Genomic DNA, 23,041 nt, shown 5'->3' with positions numbered 1-23,041 from the left:
TTTGGTTTTAAGTCATTATAAGATTAATAGATTAATAGATTGTAGATTCTAAGTCACTTTTTGTTTAAATTCGATCGCAGTTAAAGGGTTTTTAAAGTGTTGACCATCTACCACCCCGGTCATGATTCCACATCTGTCATATATTATATTTCAATTGTAATATTGTTTAAGCTCACCTGAGCTAAAAGATCTGATCACCCATTGTCCGCCGTCCGTCCGTCTGTAATTTTTTTTCGCTTTCAACTTTTTTCTCAAGAACCACTGGGCCAATTTTAACCAAACTTGGTACAAAGCATCCATAAGTAAATTTTAAATCGTTGAAATGAAGGGTCAAGTCCTCTTCCAATTAAAAATACTCATAAAAGACAAAAATAGGTTGGGATCACTTAAAATTTTTCTCAGGAACAATTGAGCTAGAAAAGATGAAATTTATGTAGCTGCAGATCTGTAGCGTTATGGTTTTATATATTTGTCTTTGACCATAACGCTACAGATCCTGTAATGCAAAAAAGGTGCAATTTACGGCGCAATATTTTTTGCGCGCTTTTGGGGAGAATTCTCCACTTTCAAGCATTGGTCAATCAATTACCTTTCACTCCGTAGTTCTAGACACCTTCTGTAGCCAATATGTATATTTTATACACCTCCCAACCCTTTATACCCGTCTCTACAAGTGATAAAATCGCTTCATCAAAATTATGTGTTAGATTGCTGAAAATTCACTTCTAGCGACTCTATTTCCTGTAGAGACAGCTACAAATAGTTGAAAGGTGGATAAAATATACATATTGGCTACAGAATGGATCTAGCATTAGGGAGTGAAAGATAGTTGATTGACCAATGCTTGAAAGTGGAGAAATTCTCCCAAAAGCGCGCAAAAAATATTGCTCCGTAAATTGCACCTTTTTTGCATTATAGGATCTGTAGCGTTATGGTCAAAGACAAATATATAAAACCATAACGCTACAGATCTGCAGCTAAAATTTATGTGGAAGTACTAAATTGTTCAAATCATGACCCCCGGGGTAGGGCGAGCCTCAATAGGGTTACAATAGATACATGTAATATATAGAGGATATCTATATTGTGTGTGATTTAATATTGGCTTTATCCAACGAGTTGAAATAGTGTATATATTTGCGAGGCTTGCCGAGCGAATATACACCATTTCAACGAGTTGGATAAAGCCAATATCAAATCACACAGTTATAGATGTTCTATTTATCTCATACGACTTTCGTTTTAACAAAACTTTGACACTTCTCCTGCCAAACTACATGAATGATTGCTAATTCAAATTGATGACGTATAACTTGATGACGTAGCACCGTTGGTGTTATGACATACCTCTAAAGAAAGTAGATCGTGTTCAAAATTTAGAATTTTTGCTTTCTGTATCTTTGAAAACATTATGTGACAATTGCTGGAGCTTTACATCAAACGGACTTGTGACTGAAAGTTGTAAGGACCATTGGATCATGAAAATAAACTCTTTGGACGATGACAGTACAAAACGTGATAGGCAAGGCTAGGGGCCTACTTGTAGATTAATTGTTGATCCATGGTAAGTTACACCTACATTACTAGGTAGGCATACGTAGCACAATATATAACAGCCTTATTGAAGATGTTAAAGGAATCTTATAACACAACAACTTAACTGTTAGGCTTTGCTTTCTCCGAAAACGATTTAAAAAGGAGGGGGGGGGGGTGTAACATAACGTTATAGATCTATCTTCAAGAAGCCAACAAAGTTTCCTTGATAAAATAATTAAGACACTTCTTTGACATATACGTCTTCTTCTGGCTTTTAAAGATATTATCCCTCTTTATCATTTATTTTAGAACGGCAATAATAGGGATCACAAATAAAAGTTTCAAATAAAAATTTGAAGCTATGGATCGTGTCAAAACCGGAAGTGCTATTGATAAAGCATCTACCCGTTGACAAAGCATTAGTTTATCCAACGGGCTGTATCACAAACACGTATGAGGTAAAAGAGGAAAATCAAGTAAAGCCAAGGGTTTTCAGACTAGCGATGTGGCCTTTGGGCCTCTTGATGATCAGTCAGTTTTTTGTCTGCCATTTGCAGCTTATGACTGCCACCTTTTTTGATCATTGATATTTTTGGATCCTTGATAATTAATTTGGATATTTTGAATGTAATTTGATACATTTGGAAGCTCAACTAATGATTTGTATTTACACATAACCCTTTCATTGATATATTGTGTAAGAGTGATATCCCCTTTATCTGAATTATATTTTAATATACTGTCGTCCTTTATACATGTATAATTAATCATCCATGAAATCGGGTGTTGGTGTTCGTTTCATACTGATATGTAACTATAAATTGTTATAGGATTGCGCAAAAAAATAGCTTCATTGAACTTTTACATTTAAAATTACACTAACGAATATTAAGTCAGATATGAGATCTTTTTTTTAAAAAAATACTTTTGCTGTTTTCAAATATAAGCCAGGCTTCTTTTCGAGAATTCCAGACGTCCAAATTGACAGTGAATACTGCAAATTATATTGTTTAGTCAAATATAACGCAAACAACGTTTAAAAATTTGCAGCATTATAAAGGTTCAAAAAAGGGGGCCAAATTTTTACTTTGATATCACACAAAATTGATTATGATACCTGAAAATTAAATTGTTTGCAATTTTAAACTGTATTAGGATATAAACATCTTCTCGACATGAGTCATTGTGGTAAACATGGCGTTTTTTATGTGCTGTAAAAGTCAGATCAAGTAAATTTTTACAGTATAAAAAATGCATCTTTTATTTAACAGAATAGTATTTTCATATTTTATATAGGCTATCTATACCAATGTTAAATTTCAACTTAATGCGATTATTCAGCAATTAGCGAGATAATGTATGTACGAGTGTTCATCCAAAAGTAATGTCACAACCTCGATAAAATTGCTACTAGGTGACTTAAATTAAAGAAATAATACATAATCAAAGCTATATCTATTACAAATCAGGCATGAAAAAATTCAAATCAAAGTGATGTATGCTGTTCAAAATATCGAATTATGTACAAATTGCACTTATGGTAGTCGCTGCACCTAAATAACGTCAAATGATGGATACACGACGTCGAACACTTCAACTCTACCCCTTCGTTTCATTTAAAAAAAATAGAGATTCATGAAAACATTTACATATATTTCTCTTTTTTATAAGAATTATTGGCACCCATTGTATATTCACTCTATATATAAATTAGTCTTCTGTCAAAATTTTTAACAGTACCATAAGACACTTAAAGTGTTTCATATCACTGTAACTGTCTAACCGTCTCTCTTTTTGGACAACGGCAAACACCATTGATCGTTTCCGCCCAACCTCCCCTTTTCGGCCTTTCTGTCCTTTGCTGATCATTCATTGACCCATGACCCACAAAAATGTCTGTAAACATCTATAAAGAAGACTTTTATTTACATTTTCTTCTCTGTATGTCTGATTAATCATCGTTATTGTTTCTAGTCACGTTTTGTCCGCCGTCACGTTATGTCCGCCGTCACGAAATGTCCGCCTCTTTTTCAGAAAAATCGTCACGTTATGTCCGCCGTCACGAAATGTCCGCCTCTTTTTCAGAAAAATCGTCACACTATGTCCGCCGTCACGAAATGTCCGCCTCTTTTTCAAAAAAAATCGTCACACTATGTCCGCCGCTACAAAATGTCCGCCTTTCTTCCAAACAAATCGTAATATTATGTCCCCCGCTACAAAATACCTTCTAAAACAAAACGCAATATTGTCCGCCGACAAGAAAAGTCGCCTTTCTTCCGAAATAAAAAATCGTCAGATTATGTCCGCCGCAAAGAAAAGTCCGTCTTTTCTCGGTAAACTCGTCACTGATCACACAGTGTCCGCCGTTAAATGTCCTTCAATATTTCGGATTGTAAATATCGTCTCGTAATGTCCGCCTTCACGAAATTAAAGTACGCCCTTTCTTTTACAAAACTGAGACTTTTTAACTATATATATAAATATATAAATGTGTACATATAACTTTTTAATAAACTTTAAATCAAATTTATTTTAATCTTTTTAAATTTGGCAAAATTTTGATTTTTTTTTTTTTTTGGTCTTAAAGTTCTTTTGTAAAACTGGCCCAAGGCCTTTACCTTCTTGAACAAACCAATACAGAATATGTCCCTTTCTAACTTTTAAAAATGATCACGTGTTTACTTCATCCAATGGGGAACGCGTTGCGGGGTCTCACCTGGCCGCAGGTAGGTATCTGTTTTTACTTTGACCCCTGCTGCGCCACGTGACAGGTTGATAAGAAAAATGAAGACTATCGGGTAAGTATAATTATGTTGTAAAATAATTAAAACAGACTGATGATGTATTTATATTAATTTTCTATTACCATCCTCTCATTGTTTATAAGATAAAGTCCTTCCAGATATATTTTCAAGCAGAATGTTCTCAAATCCAGCAATGTTATCTATTTATCATTCTTCATGTTTATTTTAACTAATTATCATTTCTTGAAGTACTTTTTTTTTCAATTTTAACCAATGTGTATTGATTTGTTAGGGATAATGTACATATACTACATAATATTATCATTTAAATATAAAAATAAAATGCAAATTGGTTAAAATTGAATTTTTTTTCGAAGCGAAATATTTCAGTTTCTAATTTTATAAATAACTTAGTTAATTAAGTTAATTTTTCTCATAAAATTAAATGCATCTGTCGGTTTATACAATACACGCAATTTCTTGTTTTTAGCATCTTTATAGTTAGGGGGATGTGTTTTTTTTTTTAAATATTGTTTTCATGATGGTTCAAAATTGTAACTATTTGCTTCAAGAATGAAAGAATAGAATAAGCAGTTCGGACATGTTTAATTGTTTATGAATAGAATCAGTAATCTATTTTTTTTTTTTTTTAAAAAATACATGGAGAGAGAACCTTTCAAAATTCCTGAAACTCAGGAATTGAATGCAATCTCATTGTATTGAAGTTAAAATTTTTCCCATGCTATAAAACAAAAGGTGTGAATCCCAGGTGTCTGTTGAAAAGGGCTTCATTGTTTTAGAATCACAGGTGTCATTAAATGTATAGTACACATCCTGTCTCTACCTGAAAGGGGGTATCTCGGTTGCGTTTGATGTAATTTTGACATGCCCCTCAATCAGTGCGATGTCTTCCATCGGTGCCTCCTACCTATTCCCACTTTTTAAAAATCTCAATTCCACCTATTCCTGTTTTTATTACAGTAATTACATCTCACCTTGGATTTACCTGTATTTATACATTTGAAGACAGAAAATAAATAGTTTGAGAAAAAATTATTTATTTTAATCAATATATGCAATACATATACAAAAAAATGCTATAATAAATTTAATTATTTGAAAATAAAGGGTTACAAACCCCTTTTGTATCTTTAAGTGTAAACGTAAAATGGGAAGATTTGTTTTAAAAATGCATTTATTTAAAATAGCTGAATTTTAGAAAATATAATAAATAAATTAACGGGAAAAATCATTTATCAGTAATTCAATAAAAATTTCCAATGTTACTTTTAAATATTAGTAAAAAGTCTGATTTAGAATTTCAAAAATCCATTTTTCCTTTCAGTTGTTCATTGATCAACTGTTGATACAGCAGTTATATGTTTTTAAGTTAATCATTTGGTTTACTTAAAAATTCCACCTATTCCCACATAAAATGTTACTTTTTCCTACCTGATTTTCAGAAAGTGGGAATAGGTAAAACGAACCCTTGTATCTACTTAAACTTGCTAATAAACAATGACTATTTTGATTTTTTTTTATTTTGAATACTTATATTTTTAATAAAGGTATAATTGTATAAATACAAAACCTACACTGCCCAGAGTACGGTATCAAGATACTTACCCCGTCCTAGGAAACCCGACAACTACATAAATGTTAGTCTTCAATTCCTCTTAAAATATCAGTAATATTATGAGAGTATTATTTTTTACCCAATTATTTTATTTGATAAAAGACGAAAGGTACAATACATAAGCCTCGGGAGAAAAATGAAAGAAAGGAATGGCTAAACTAACAAAAACGCACGAGGGCTAAGCCTCAAATTTCAATTCCTATTTTACATGTTTGACTATCTTTAGAGTGCGACAAAAAGTGTCCGGAAAACAAATTACACAACATCAAAAGTACACACATTCACAGTTATATGTTCAGAAACTACATGCCAGGATGACGGAATATGTACATGTAGCTATAAACTATGAATTTAAATACGATTGCAAGATTGGATTTTTAAAATTATAAAGTTTATAAAATAAAGTATCGTGAATGTGTAAGACAGATTGAGAAAACAATGCTGGATAACTTAACGATGAAATCTTCAGATTTAGAAGTTAATCAGAAGAAGCCAGCCAATGTTCATATAATTTATTTCTATATATTCACTAAAACAAAAGAATTGACCAGCATGAGAAAACAGTTTCATGGAAAAAGTAACATTTGAAACGAATCTTAAATTTTTTTTTACCGCAATGACAGATTTTTCCCACACTAGTTTGTATTTTACAAGTAACGTTAAATCAAGTATTTACAACTTTACAATAAACCTCCAAAATTGGTTGAAACATCTTATCTTGTTCCTTAAAGGGTTGATTTTCTATGAATTTTGGCCTAGAAGTCCTTCAGGGTAGGTCTGCCCCTTGATAAAATTATGATATTTTTGTGATAGATTGAGATCAAACTTCCGCCAGAGATCGTTTGTCTCTCTGTAGATGAGGCCTCAACGGGGAGTATGAGATTGAGATTACGTTGTATTTCCATTAGTGAACTTTTCAGAATATAGAGCCGCGTTTGGTCGACTGACTAGGACAGCATGGTATAAAACATGCCAAACTCAGTTCAAATTTTAAATGTACCTGCCGCTCCAGTTAAAACTTAAAGGAACTTAAAGACATGTAAGAGAGTGAGAACCCTAATTTTATCGATTATAAATAAAAATACGACATTTCAGAGGCATGTGTATTGTATTTAGATGATACCATAAGATAAATAGATTTGTTCATTTTCCAAATTTTCACAAAAGAGCATGGTTTAACCCCCCCCCCCCCTGAATCAACCCTCGCTTTGAAATCTTCCGACACCTATGATAGGGCTCTAAGAAGTGTATGTAACTCTTCTATGGCGGAAATAGAATGTACCTTTGAATAGGACTAATGGGCATCACTGCCCTTGAGTTGAAATTCACCAAAAAGAATATAAATAAATAGAACAACAGTTGAAATACGTGCTGATAATTTACATTCGAGGTATCGAATCATTCTGGTGCATGCCACACTTAATATTATTGTTTTAATTTTTCGCCTTTTCAAAGACTATTTGGATTTTTTATACGCTTGTTTATTTTTCTTCAATTCTCTGTCTTTTTGCATGTAGACCTATTCTCGATACATATAGTAACATAAGAAATACTAAAAAGAGATCAAATCTTTACATTCCAATGTACAGCTGTGCTATTAGTCCTTCTCTGGGTTACATGTAGTATTGTTTTAATTATTTGAGCTTAATATATCAAGAATAACATACAGTCATGTATACATTTGTTTTGAGTCAATGTTCCCGTTTGAAACAGTAGGGACACATTACACATAACTGTTGTCCTTTGCATGATTTCCAGGCGCGGATCCAGAAATTTTTTCCAGGGGGGGGTCCACCACAGTCAAAAATAAAAACCCAATCCCAGAAATTTCTCGACAAGCAAAAAAAAAAAAGGGGGGGGGGGAACTCGCCCAAACTTCAAAAACCTATTTCGTAAGGGGGGGGGGGGGGGGGGGGTAGTGGTGACTTCTATTGTCTCCAATCTTTCACTCATCATACCCATTTCACCACATATTCGCGTTTATCAGGGGGGTCCATGGTCACTATTTTCTTGTTTTAGTATATACATTTCTTTACCTGGTAAATTCGACGGGGGGGGGGGGGGGCCTCACCCCCCCCCCCCCCCCCTCTAGATCCGCGCATGATTTCATTTAGGCCTATAATTCACATATATTAATGGCATGATCACGCATTATATACTTAAAATCTGTTGTAAACACAAAAGAATTGTTTTTCAGAGACAAGACATTACATGTACCACATCGTCGGAAACCCACGGGCGATCTCGGCTTTACTTATCACCGGTCCTACTAAATAGACTACGCTAGTACGATAGAGTACTTTAGAGTATGTTAGTAAAACAAGCCCATCGATCCCTATATAATTCAGATCCCTATTTATATTGAAGTCAACCTTAACATAAAGCTTTTCTCAAATCCTTTGGAAGATAAATCTTTTTCTTTAATTTTAAAATAATGCACTAATTAAATAACCTATAAATAAAAAAAATCTATCTGCAGTAGGCTACTCAAAAGATTGTAACTTTTACTTGGAGAGGTTACTGCCCTTTGTTAACTCTCCTGTTAAAATTGCAGCATCCTGTTGTGATTTCCAAAGCGTTCACTTTCAAAAAGTCACAAATTTTAAAAAGGTTAATTATGTGTTTACGGAGCTACCAATATGCGGCTTTTGACAGTCACACGGAAATAGGTATGAACAATTACATGTAGGTGTTTAAGGAGTAGAGTATCAAAGAGTGTTTTTTTAAAGACGTACAACACACTGGGGGAGATAACTCTTGCGATTTCAATTGAACGTTTGACGTGACGTCAAATTTAACGTCAAAAATAAAGCGTTCAAATGACGAGTAAAACGATCCCGATGTATATCAATCATAAAAGAAAAATGGGATATGGGGCTTGGCTGTGATTATGAGTACCATACTCAATCCATACGTATTTATTTTCAATTAACCCGATTAAACTCCGTAAAAAAACAAGACATAAAATACCATCCCTTAATGTTTATTTCATTTCATATACAAAAAATTGTATTCTTGATCAAAGCGCAGCATTTTTTTATTCTGAAAATTTTATTTTACATTGCCGAAATTCTCATTATGTACAGTTGGCTATATAACATTCCGATTAATGGTTTATATTATAATTTGTGCATTTACGATATAAATATTTTTTCTTCTTTAATTAAATAAAACAACAATAAACGGTTATTTGAGTTGTTTTGCTAGGGCACATCTAAGGCATATCTCGCTGAAGAAGCACAGGTGCCCGTAGTCAAGTTCAAGTTCATTTATTTCACTCACTGTCACACCAACATCAGACCAGTGGTTCATGAGGTGCATTATATAGATTAGTCGTCAAAATTGTAAGGGAAATAATTAATATAATAAATATAATTATGATACAATAGCATAAATGAGAGGCATAACATGTGTGCAAAGTATAGGACCCCCCCCCCCCCCCCCCCCCATGCCTCCACCTTTGAATACATGATCATACTAAAATTCAGATTCGAAAATCACTCAGTGAATGATTACATTTTATGATAATGATTTTCATTTTTAAAATATTTTTAAAAAGATAAAGAAAAAAACTCACATGCATATAAAATAAGATTAATTAAAGGGTAATGAAGATGAATTGTGACATGGCATTGCATATCCGGAATGTTTTAAATTTTCAACTTTTCATTTGCGACATTTTTAGGTTTCACTTCCAACAATTTTAAGTTTTCATCTCGAACATTTTTCAAGAAATGCTATCCAACATTTTTCAGGTAGTGCTTTTCGGTAATAAAAACAGAATAAAAGAATTCACGTGTAAAAGAGTGCACTTATGGGCCCCGGTAAAATGTGAAAAAATAAACAATCAAATAAAGCAAAAATTTTCATCCCAAATCATTTATTGATAACTAAACCGTACGATTCAACAAATTCTACCGCTGAAATTTACGAATATACAAAGAACAAAACCATAGAATGTGGCAGGGGTGGGCCGACATTTGTTATTTTCTATAGTAAATTATAGAAAACGGTCATTCATTTCAAAGCTTTTGTTTACCATGATCCTAACTTTGTACAAACTTGTACAAATGACAAAATATGCATAATACATTTATAAAACTTGTGTGAATATAGGAAATTTGACCAATACGCGAGTTTCAAGATTGTAACTCTCCTGTGATAGAGGCGCAAAAAGTATCATTTTCAGCGTGGAGGTGGGACAGGTTGTTTCTGTATACAAACGTGCATGAATAAATGGACGATATTTATGGCTTTTAGAATTTATCAAATGTTATAGAAAGATATAGATGTTAAGCAGTAATTCATTTGATGATTTTATCAAGCTCAACTATGCATATTTACAAATCTGCTTTCAATTATAGGGTTCTTGTAAACGAAAGAAACGTCTTTATAAAAACTAACCTTTTTAAAATTATTATACATACATTTTCTAAAAAATAAGTGTTTTTAAAAAGTTATAATAAGAAAAAGAATCAATATGTCGTTTAGAAAGCCGACGTGCAATGATAAGATGCATGTGTGCTGTATTAATTAGAGGTCCATATCTCTTCCCTCATCCGAAAAGTCTCATATCCAATGATATTTTCTTTTTTGTAACGATTTCTTTGTTTTAAAAAAAATGATGCCTTTACATTTAAATACTACTGAAAATATATTTTTACCGCGTGATACTCAATGTATTCATGTCTATGTTTCATATGACCTATAACGACCCAGATAACCAAATTAATGTGACCAAAGTACCAAAATAATTTATAATGTGTGAAGTAATACATGTATGTTGTTTTTTTTCCATGAAAGTAGGAGGGTTGTCCAAAAAGTTCGTGGACTATGACGTTTTTGTGAAAATAAATGGTTTTATGTGCATTTATTGTATATTAAAATATTTCTCATGAAAAACCAGGTCAGAATGATTTCATTTTTTCATGAAACTTAATATTTTTGTAAAAATCGGGGTCTTTAAATATCGCAGATTGAGCGCAGGGGGTAGTCTGACGTTAAGCTAATTTCTATTTATGGTGGCATATTTCTGCCCCCTACATGCAAAATAAATTATGTTGACATGTAAGTTACAAATCTTTAAAGGGAATTTAATTTAAGTATGGGTACAATACCGTGCTGATGCCCGTATCTGACTTCATAGATGCATGGTGCAGCATAATTATGAGAAGACGCGATTTACGTATGTTAACATGCGAGATAACTATGTTGACGTGCGAGTTAATTATGTTCAACTGCAGGGTATATTTATGTCGACATGCGATTTAATTATTTAGACATGCAACTTATTTATGTCAACACGTAACATACTTATGTTAACATGCGAGATACTTATGTTAACATGCGAGATACTTATGTTTACATGCGAGATATTATGTAGACATGCAGGATATTTATGTTCACATGCAACTTAATCTTATGTCAACATGCAAGATAATAACTTGCATATCAACTTACATATATATCTTGCATGTCAACATAATTATCTTGCATGTTGACATAAATAAGTTGCATGTTGACATCATTTTCTTGCAAGTTAACATAAATAAGTCGCATGTTGACATAATTATCTTGTATGTTGACATAAATAAGTCGCATGTCTACATAATTACGTTGCATATTGCATCTAATTGTCAGATACAGGCGTTAGTAAGTAAATTTACCCATATTTTGATTATATTTTTATAAAATTAGTAACTTGCATGTAAACATAATTAACTAACACGTTGACATAAATATGTTGCATGTCTACATAATCATGTTGCATGTTAACATAATTTATCTTGCATGTAGGGGGCAGAAATATGGCACCACATTTCATTATAACGTCAAACATTTAGATTTTGACTTGTTCACGTGTTCTTGGACCCACACTACATTTCTTTTTAAGGCGCAACGCACTTCCAAAAGCTTGCATCAATCTTTAAGTAATTATAATTTATTTAATTTTAAAAATTCAAAACAATGCACAAAAATTTACGCGCGTCATCTAAATATACATTTTATATACATAAACTACACAGCCCAGTCCGGCGAACTTTTTGGACAACCCTCGTACTAGTAGACTCAGTATCTCCATTTAACCGTTAACATGAAAGATTTTATTATTTTTTCAGATATCATCTCAGGAACAAGGACTGTCAACGAAAGAAAGGCAACACTAGAAGAAAAAAATGCGGCAAGGATGATTCGTCGCTGGAGAAAGAATCATCCTTTGTCTGTTGCCAATTGCCTGCACCCATTGACCGGAGCTCAATGTTTTGGTTGATGGTAAAATGGTTTTAAGGTTAAGTGAAATTAGTTCCGCGACAAAACAGGCATTCGAGGAAAGTAAGGGCGCTGGTTCACGAAAAATTCGACATCGCTTAAAATCTGTATTCAGCGGCGTAACACATCGGAAGGTTCAAACCTCTCTTAAATCTCTTCCCGAAAAGCAGTCCGTCAATCCAATTTTCGATAACGTTGCTCCTCTTAAACCGATTCGTGCAACTTCGATACAAGAACGCCACCAAATTGACTTAGTTGATATGTCGCGACACACGGAATTTTATAACGGTGTAGAGTACAAGTATATTTTGTCGGTTCTAGACGTTTTCAGTCGTTACGTATGGCTTCGCCCGCTCAACTCGAAAGAAAGCACGGAAATCGCAGACGCGCTGGAGTCCATTTATGAAAGCGAAGGACCGCCGAAAATCATACAATGTGATAATGGTCGCGAATTCCATGGTTCGGTAACCCGGTTGACCGAGGTATTGGGTTGTCAAATTATCAAAAGCCGACCGTATTACCCGCAAAGTCAAGGTAAAATTGAATCGTCTCATAAATCCTGGAAATCAAAGCTTAAGTACGACCTACTAAAAACAAGCGATTCGAACTGGGTTCGAGATTTATCAAAATACGCGATGTTGCGCAATGAGGAGTATCACTCCTCTTTAAAGGCTTCTCCATTTTACGTATATCACGGACGGGAATCTAATCGTGTGCGTAAGTCTACTCGTCTTGGACCAACCGTTTCAAATAATGTTTCGAAAGAGTTGAAAAAGCAGTCCGCCATTCGCAAGGCAGCCCTACTGGCATCGAAAAAACGCGAAAAAACCATGATAAAGCACCATTTCAAAAAACATCAAGTTAGTGTCTATAGTGTGGGCGACGAAGTGTTCGTAAAATCCCAAACTCGGAAAAATTACAATAAAGCTAGGCCGCGGTTCGAAAGGGGAAAAATAATCGGCACAAAACACAACGCGTTCTCTTACAAAATCAGGTTTTCCAGTGGGGTGTCGCGTTGGATAAATGTACAAAACATAGCAGCAATTTCACGTTCCGAAGAACTGTTAAAAAGACAAAAACGTCATCGATTAAGGCTTGATCCGTTGTGCGAGTGTAACAATGAGAAATGCTCCCGAAAATCGGATCCAAACTGTGTACACAAATTAAATAAATTTTGTTGCCGCGAAAGCAAAGTTCCCTGTTCACTGCCTTCCCATAATTTCCCGCATATATCGGATTTCTATCTTTCTGATAATTTAGTAAACCAACTTAAAGGACCGAGCCTCTCGAGAACCGATACAGCCCATGACGATTTGGTTCGAAATGCGCTTGAACGAAATTTAATTCCCGTTGGGGATATTCCTAAAGACGGTAGCTGTCTCTTTCATTCAGTTGCACAATCGCTCTCTAATTATTTACAAATCGACCTTAATCAGCAAGATATTAGAGATATCGTGGTAAACTGGCTCTCCGAGAACCCTGAAACACCGGCAGGCGACCGCTTTTCACACTTTGTACCTAATTTAGACTGGGATACCTATTTAGAGGGCATACTGGGTACCGAATGGGGCGACCACATCTGCATCACGGCCATCGCGAACGCATTTAATATCGCAGTAGGTATTGTGTCGAGCTCCCAGTCAGACTTAAGATACATTTTGCCTTTTGATCGTCAAAATAGGGAAAATCTTTTACATATTTATTTAGGCCATGAGTTCGAGTTTCATTTTATAAGGTTAGAACCGATACCGGGCACGCAGGCGGATATTTGTATTAATGAAGTTAATTTTCATAATGTTAATACAGTGTGTATTCCAAACAGGGATCTCAACTCAAACCAAAACAACACAGATAATAACAATGTTCACAGTAATGATTTTTCTCACTATTCGTTACAGGAAGTTCAACTTGAACCTCAACTAACAGATTATTCTAGTGATTCGATTCTCCACCTACACCTATCCACCAACGACAGTTCGTTATCTCCTCCGGTCAGCCATGTAAACATAGGGCCTTCGGCTTCTTTTCCTGACAACGAATTATTTCAGACTGCAAATGACCACATCGATTCTCCTGTTCCGCCAACATTGGAAACGCCGACTTTGCAACGCTTTTCCCCAACAGCAATCTCCGACACAAACAATCTGAGCTCCACAGAGAAAGACAGGTTATTTCCCCCAAGTCTTAACTCATCATTTTATTTATCTCCACCTTCTTTATCTCCAATTACAGATAGGATAAACGATTCAAATTTAGACAAACAGCCACCAGTATTATCACCTGTCCGATTAAGGTCTAACGTGCGACCCCCTAAAAAGTTTACACCAAGTGATTATGTCAGGGCTCGTAAGCAAATTTTTCCGGAAACAGAAAATGTAAACCAAAAGCAATTCACTGATTTACCTTACTTCATTCAGCGTCATATTTTATCCTTTGTAATATACAAAAATTTTAACATGTTTTTGACTTTAATAAGGGTTTCAACACACTTCAAGCATTTGCTAGGCACCCTTCATAAATTGTGTCCTAAAGTATACTTAAATGAAAATGTCATGTTTTTATTGGAAGGTAGGTCAGTATTCGCAGAGGGCGTAAGGCACAACTGGTCTGTTCGTCAGTTGGGCCGTGTGTCGGGTTCGGGTAGTGGAGTAATGATGGAATTACGGAATATATTGCGACCGATTTCTTCCCGGTGGATTAATGGTTACATCGAGATACTGGCAACAGCAATCGCCGGATGGTATTATATTGTCGATTTTAAATTTAAAAAGTAACGGATAAAACGTGAAAAATATCCTTGTATATACGCGTTCAATATCGTGCTTATTAATTTATTAATTTTCAAACACTGTCAGTATATGGTGGTATGGCCTTTTTTCTCTGATCAGGCTTCCAGTTGGAGCCACCATTCGCGCCAAACACATCATTAGGGAAAATGTGGTACGACCTGTCTCCTTATGAGCTGGTTTCCAGTTGGAGCCACATTCGCGCAAATCTAGGTTAACATGTTACAGAAAAAAATATCTATTTATTTATTTATTTATTTAATAGAGTATAATATATTTATTTATTAAAAAAAAAAAAAAAAAAAAAAAGATGACTCTTAACAGGAGATGCCTCCACGTGGCAAAAGTTGGGCAACAGTTTTACTGGCAGAACTCTCCTAGAATATACTATAAGTCTGCCGACAACCCTTATTTCAATATTTCTCTACTAACAATAGTCACGTGATTTTTATTCAATATTAACTGGTATTAACTTTAAAAAACTTGGTATATGATCGATGCACAACAATTTTAAAAAATCTAGATTGAAAAACAGGGCAGGACACTTTGAAAGCCTCCACAAAATTAAATTGTCAGAAATATTCTAGAAATGTGCGTGTAATATTATTATTTTTTATTCATTCGTTTTGATCTCGGGATCAAACACGGATAAGCAGTGCTGTTTTTGGTCTTGCATAACGAAGTAAAAATTTACATTTGTTTTCAGCGAGACACTTCTCCCCTTTCCAAACAAAATGCTATGAACATTAATTTAAAGTTGTTTAATATTGAAGCTCGTATTATTTTTAGGTACACTGAATGCTTTTAATATGTTTAAATCATGAAAAAAAAAAATCCAGTTTCATTTCAAACTATGGACGTTTTGCAAGTACTGTAATTACTGATAATTATTGATATTGGGACACGCTATTTATCGAGACAGCGAACTATTTGTCTCTCTGAATTCCCTACAATCAAGACATTGATAACTTTGTTTGAAACCATTTATTAAATCCAATCTATTATGTATTGTTTGAAACTCAACGTGATGATAATTCGTCGTGTTTCATCAGACGATATACATTTGTAGTGGCTGTCGTTACGGTTTTTTAAAACATTTTTATTGGGCTGGGGGGGGGGGGGGTTAAATTATTATTCCTATTCGTATCCTCTTCGTAGAATACATATATCGCTACAATGCACCTCCAATTTGTCTGCACCTTATACATGGACATGCATGTGAGATGTATTCCCTGATCACTTAAAAAAGGTTTATTGTTATTTGGGTAGGTTTTCTCCACACTTTATTATCTTAAAGACACATTACTGAGGGCTGTGTCTTTCAAATCTACACGCACGGGAATTTTTGAAAGTCCTATTGTATTTAATTTTCGATAACAAACTGAATTAAATAGATTTCCAACTTTCTTTGACAACATTGTGATTAATCTATATATATAAATATAGGACTCAGTTTCTGCGTCATCGATTACGAATTCGTGTATGAAGCGGTAATGAGAGTTAATCGTCTTATTGATGTACGAACAAAATTTAAATTAGGAGTAGCAGTAATGATGATATAGTTTAACAGTTATTTTGAACTCCCAGCGTACTTCATGTTGAGGTTGTTTTAGGCATAATTAATAACCAATTAGCCATTTATGATCGACACGGTAATTGATTTCAAAGCAAAATTAGTATAACTTCAAAAAGTTCATTTTTTAAGATCATATATAATAGCAATTTTTTAAATTTGATAACTGCTTTTTAATCATAGATGACAAAAAAGGTAATCATTATTTAATTACATAATTTGCCTCGAGTTTGTTATAACTGTGAAATTTGTGATTTTATTTTATAGCCACCATGAGAGTCGCCATATTCGGTTCCTCCTACGTGAAGCGAGCTTCAAGCTTTACAGACTTTGTCATGCCATTTGAAGTCGGGTGGTTTGGAGTTGGTGGGATAACACCTTCTCAGCCTTGTCCAAATATCATCTCCAAGATGTTGAGGTACAACCCGGACATCGTTGTAGTGTGCTTAGGGGGAAACGACATTTCCAGTGGAGCCGAGGCGTCAACAGTCATTGACTGTCTGACGAGCCTTTTCGACCAAATTAAAGTCTTGAGTCCCAGCTGCAGACAACCCGAGATTTTCTTCTCAGAGATTGTTTCTAGAGGAAAATTTCGATTTCCTTTGCAGCGTGAGGAGTTTGATGCAAGGCGTAGAACTGTTAACAATAAGATGAAGAAAATCCTTGGCCGAACCTACATCAGAATAGATGTCAAATTTCCCAGACATTACCTTCCCGATGAGATCCACTTCAACGAGGCGGGAACAGTCCTCTTCTTGCTTTCAATAAGCAAGACCATCAAGAGTCGCTCCTAGGAGTTGACAATAAACGGCCCTTTTAAGGGCCATTAAATTATTCGAAAAGATACCAATGAATACAGACGTAGAAACGTCGCACTTAACGTATTTACCCTTTTATTTTACCGAACTTCTCGGTAAATGAAAAGGAAATACGTAAACTTATATAAAAATACACATAAAGTATATAATACACAAGCATAATTTATTTTTTTCATAATTCCCGGACATTTCGGCACAAGTGTTAGTTGCTCGAACTTCTGTTTAAACTCGTCATATTTCGTTATATCTACACAAAACCCTTTAGTTAGACTCAAGCGGCAAACCACAATGTTCATGTTATGAGGCAACAAACTGACATTACTTGATCTGTTATTAATAAAATATATATCATAAAAATCTACACATTAAAACAGTGCACGCAATATTGCAGGCGCGTATTTTATTTGAACAACCGATTTTTTCATACATAAATTTAATAAGTAGCCTTTACGAGACAATTACCGGTACTTAGGTTAAAGCACAACAAATATTTTGAATCTCTTTCTCTCTCTCAGACATATCTTAAGGGGGGTTTTGACCCCCCCCCCCATTCCATCCAGGTCCGCTAAGTTGCATTTCTCTTTATTTTGGCACACTATAAAAAAAATGCTTTATCCTTGTCTGCTGCAGCATAAATTTCGTATTTGTGAGAAATTAAAATTTTACATATAACGAAAATCCTTATATTCTCTGCGCTTCAAAATTCGTCAATCAGGATTCGGTCAGATACAACATTGACACGATTATTTATTCAATTTTAATTTTTATTATACTCCCGCTTGAAAAGTGGGAGGGTATATAGAAATCGGTATTTCCGTCCGTCCGTCTGTCCGTGTGTTACGCTTTGGGGTACCCATCTCTTATCCGCAACTCCTCTCATACCACTGAAGGAAATTTAATGAAACTTTAACAGATTTTAATTACATATTGCCATTGTGTACCTCCTATTTTACTTTTTGATCTGACATATATTTTTGATTTTCCAGAGCAAAACATGTTCACTGCCATTATATTCATATGGGAGGCAGCGGGTTTCAATTAGTGAGCTCATTGCTCACAGTACCTCTAGTTTATATCGCAATTTTGCTAAGCTTTTGAACACTAAATATATAAATATTCCCTGCCAATGTAAAATACTTTAAATTTATTTTTTAAACTCCGCAGAGCACCAAGGCTACTTTAAACTTTAATATCAAATAACCCACCGCCTCCTGCCGTTCACAATGTTTTCTTTGTTATTACAATTAAAAACTGGCATCAAAACAAAGGGTAAGGCTTAAATTTTTCTGACACCATGCCATTAAATTCTCAAAACCGTAAACAATCAAGAGAAATGAAACATATCTCCATTAATTGACCGAAACAATGTAGTTCAATGAAATCATTTGTAGCAAAGAACAGACCATTGTTATTAATTTTTCTTGGTGGATATTTCTGATGGCATACATTATTAGACGTTTGGTTAAAGATACATATATTAAACACCGAAAAGAAAAAATAAAACACTATTTTCAATCTTGGACGGACATTTTGTAGGGGCGGACATAACGTTACAATTTTGGATGATCGGCGGACACTTCGTGGCGGCGGAAATAGTATGACGATTTTTTAGGGAGAAAAGGCGGACATTTCTTGGCGGCGGACCTAATATTTCTATTTTTTTGGGGAGAAAGGCGGACATTTCGTGGCGGCGGACATAGTGTGACGATTTTTCCGAAAAAGAGGCGGACATTTCGTGACGGCGGACATAGTGTGACAATTTTTCCGAAAAAGAGGCGGACATTTCGTGACGGCGGACATAACGTGACGATTTTTCTGAAAAAATGGCGGACATTTCGTGACGGCGGACATAATGTGACGGCGGACAAAACGTGACTCAACAAACCCTCGTAATTTTTTTTACCGTAATTATGTGTAAAGATTTGGCCTGATTAAGGTAGAACCTATGTTGGAAAAGTTTTCGTCACAAGATTTTAAAACTTTTCAAAATGTTAAATTTGCACTCGCTTATCAATCAGTCAAAAGCACATGATACGTTTCCTTGATATTAAATGTAGTGCAGCCTGTGAGACATGCAATGGTAATAACATACTGTGACTACATATTTAAGCCATTTTTAGGGGTACTTGTCATAAAGAGAATATGAAAAATTTAAAAAATACACAATTAATCATCGTCGGTTGTTGACTTTAATAACTGAACAGTATTTAACAGTATTTCTCAATAATAAATTCTTTTTAACTCCTTTAACATAAAAGATTAGTCGACATTAAGAAAAAAAAAGGCGAATGAACCTTATTATTTTTAGTCAATTTTCCACCTAAAGAATGACTGCACCCGATCCCGATGTTTTGCGCAAAATAAAATTCCAAAATTCATTATATTTATGCTCTATATGTATTAAGCAATATCTTAAGAGCAGGTTTTGGTATATTATATAACATGACGATATTAAATAATACCAAGCGACACTAGCTTTTGAAACGGGCGTCTATCAGTTTTGTCTCATTTCTATTGTTATTCATATTTCACCAGTTTTCAATGACATTGTGTACATCGAGCAGCAACTTGACCATTTTTCTCATTTGCACAGAATGTGTATTTTAACTAAAAATTATACATATCCAAAGGAATATTTTGGCCAAGTTGCGGCTCATATCTAATTTTTTAAAAATGTGCCCAAATTTCGCTAGAGTTTGCTACTAAAATAGCAGGTCACTGAGTGTCAGCCCATGTGACCCGTTTGATATTACAATCACTTTTCTCACGTGATAGTCACGTGTTCGATACCCTTACATTGTGTCAGTCATTGGATAATTCTTTTCTATCTACTTCCATCTTCAAAATATTGAAGAAACTTTGAAAACGGGGCCCCGACCAGTTTTAAGTCAGGGTAGGAACCCACAGTCACTACAAAAAACATTGATTTATCTAAAATTGTGTATTTTTTTTAACGCAAAAAGGGGGCCCGGACCCTCTTTATCCCCTCTTAATCCGCCAGCGTATAGCACGGTATATCAGTAATATTTTGGCTTGGGTATTATTAAAATCAGGGCAAGTACATTTGGGGCTAGTTTTTGGGTGGTAAATATAGCTTTCCGTAATTTATTAGGACACATATATATTTTGGGTTTTTCCGGCCACAGCAAAATATGTACTTCGCCATTATAACCATATGGGAGGTGGGGATCTTTTATGAGCTCATGGCTTACAATACCTCTAGTCTTAATATACTTTATCCAATGTTCTTAACTTCATAGCTCCTATATTAAGAGATGAAGAACTTGAAGAACTTTAATTTGCATTTCAGTTGAAAGGTGTTAATGAGGCTATTCTGATCATTGTCATTACAAAAGAATTTATGAAGTTATGGTTAATTGTATCAAAATCACAATACAATTTATTTCAACAATATAATCAAGGTACATGTACTTGAAATAATTTTTCTTCCCAATTATAAGACACTGTTAATGGCACATCATTAACATCTGAGCTGGTTATCTAAACTTTTAATTCTATTTTCAAGTTCTGTAATTTTTTTAATACACTGTAGGCACAAACGCATAATTATTTTAAGATTAAGTTAGTTAGCTGCTTGACAGCAAATACATAAGCAGTGGATTTTAAGCATTTCAATTTTAAAAGAATGTTAGGTAGAGAATATTATGCAGTTTCCTTGATAATGCAGAAGCCGAAATTCATTTTTTTTTTAATGCATTAGCCTTTGTACTCTGAATACCGATCAAAACTTTTTTGAAAATTAACTCTTCCAATAATCAAATGACATGGTCATAATTATCATATAGACAGGTTGCAAAGTATTTTTCATTTATGCGAAGAGAGTCCACTATGTTCAGAAAATAAAAATGTATTTCAGTGTCATTTTCATCTTCCAATAATTCTTAAAACAGACACTACTAACCTAAGCGTACAAAATGCATATACATTTATCACAAATGTGTTTATTGTTATGAACTTTTTGTTTTTCTTTTAATGTTCTGCTCTTTATTTTCTATATAAAACTTATTCCAATTTTTTGTTTAAAATGGCATATAGGCCCGATGGGCCGGGTCCTGATCGTTTTTATAAAGTATGTTAGCAAAATAATTTAACAATTATATGCATATGTCACTATAAAAATACAGTAACTTACTTACTTAATCTACTTACTTACTTGGATACAAATTAATGAAATTATATGCATGGTATTAATCATTTATTTTTTGTACACAATGAACACAAAACCCTCCTCTCCGCCTTTATCATATATAATAGAGATTTTATTCGAAAAAACCATGTGCTTTTGATCCATTTCCATGCGATTTAAATGTCTCCGCCCCTTTGCTGCGACCTTAAAATCGAAAATGGTCCAGTTCATTTTTCCGGAATTTATGGCCTAAACATGTTCTCTTTAGCGCTGTATGTAATTATAGAAATATATATGACTGTAAAATGAGACATATATATCAAAAGCATATACATGTACAATTATCATTTATAAGCTTAGCGAAGCATTATAATCAGAAGCTTCAAATGGTTAGCCGAAAAGGTTCCAAATAACGTTCGTAAGTGCAGTCTTTCTTTGTCAATATTTACCAGAATTCTTTGTCGGAATATTTTCAATCTTTTATATGATGAAGAACATACCCAAATAATTATAAAAAGTTAATAAAGTATTTATCTTTCCCCTAAAAAAGTGAGATTATTGGTTATTTACCGATATTACATTTCTTGACTTTTTTGCACTTTCACATGATTTAATTAATAAATTACTTTTTGGGGGTTACTTTCAGATTCACAATGTTAATATTTATTACAAAAATTGTGTTTTCTACTGAATCAGACCATATGTGATAGAATATTTGTAATCAAACACCAACCATACTAGTTAAAAATAATTGATACATAATTAACAAAATAATAACTATGGAAAATCATGCATTCCATGCTATACATCAAACTATTATACACAATATTCAACACATCTTTGACTAAAGACACATTTAACAGGATATTAATGATACTCTTTCGTTGGCAACTTACGATTCAATTTTTAGGATTTTGCATTCCCTCAAAATAGTTGTAACCAACATAAGTTATCACAATGTAATTTCATAACATGATACTGGATTTGTTCACTTTAAGTCAAGATCTATAGTAAATGAAAGGTGCCTACAGGTTTCTTTAATATGAGAAATGTAATAAGTCATTTAGCTTAATAATTAAAAATATGTAAATTGATTATACAGTGTTGGTATTAAGAGTACTGCATGATTTTAATATGAATTCCATGAATTCCAAATCGCTTTACTTATTTACTTCAATTTGTATTGAAAATGTAAAGTACGGGAAAAAAGTAACATTAAATTGATAATGACGTCATGGTATAATTAATCGCCTTTTCTCAAGGACATACACTTAATAGATGTTACCTATTTTTTGAATTAATTAAACTGTTAGAGAATACTGTAAACCAAGTTTAATTCGCGTGCGAGAAATTTTCGCAAAGTTCGCGAGATCTTCGTCATCGCGAATATTTCTCGCCGCGAACCGGTCCTTAAAGTGTTATTTGTCTATAAATAAAAGATCCAAAAAGGCTTGATCGCGAAAATTAATCGTTGCGATCTAGTTTGACCTTGCTAAATCGCGAAATAAAGTCGTCGCGAATAAAAGTTGGT

At 33.9% G+C, this 23,041-nt stretch overlaps 2 protein-coding genes across 2 annotated transcripts in view; both read left to right on the top strand.

The window, feature by feature from the left end:
• The window catches only part of LOC134228452 (uncharacterized), a 94,063-nt gene that overhangs the window by 7,163 nt on the left and 63,859 nt on the right, over positions 1-23,041 (top strand). The gene's annotated exons all lie outside the window — the stretch shown is intronic.
• Positions 12,207-15,194, top strand: LOC134228451 (uncharacterized). Its single transcript, XM_062710109.1, has one exon. The coding sequence runs from the start codon at positions 12,447-12,449 to the stop codon at positions 14,958-14,960; it is 2,514 nt and encodes an 837-aa protein (XP_062566093.1). The 5' UTR covers positions 12,207-12,446; the 3' UTR covers positions 14,961-15,194.

Source organism: Saccostrea cucullata, unplaced genomic scaffold (assembly GCF_032062105.1).
Source record: "Saccostrea cucullata isolate Sc308-1 unplaced genomic scaffold, CSIRO_AGI_Scuc_v1 ctg623, whole genome shotgun sequence".
Lineage (NCBI taxonomy): Eukaryota > Metazoa > Mollusca > Bivalvia > Ostreida > Ostreidae > Saccostrea > Saccostrea cuccullata.
The sequence above is the reverse complement of the archived record's forward strand: the minus strand, read 5'-3'. Positions and strand labels throughout refer to the sequence as shown.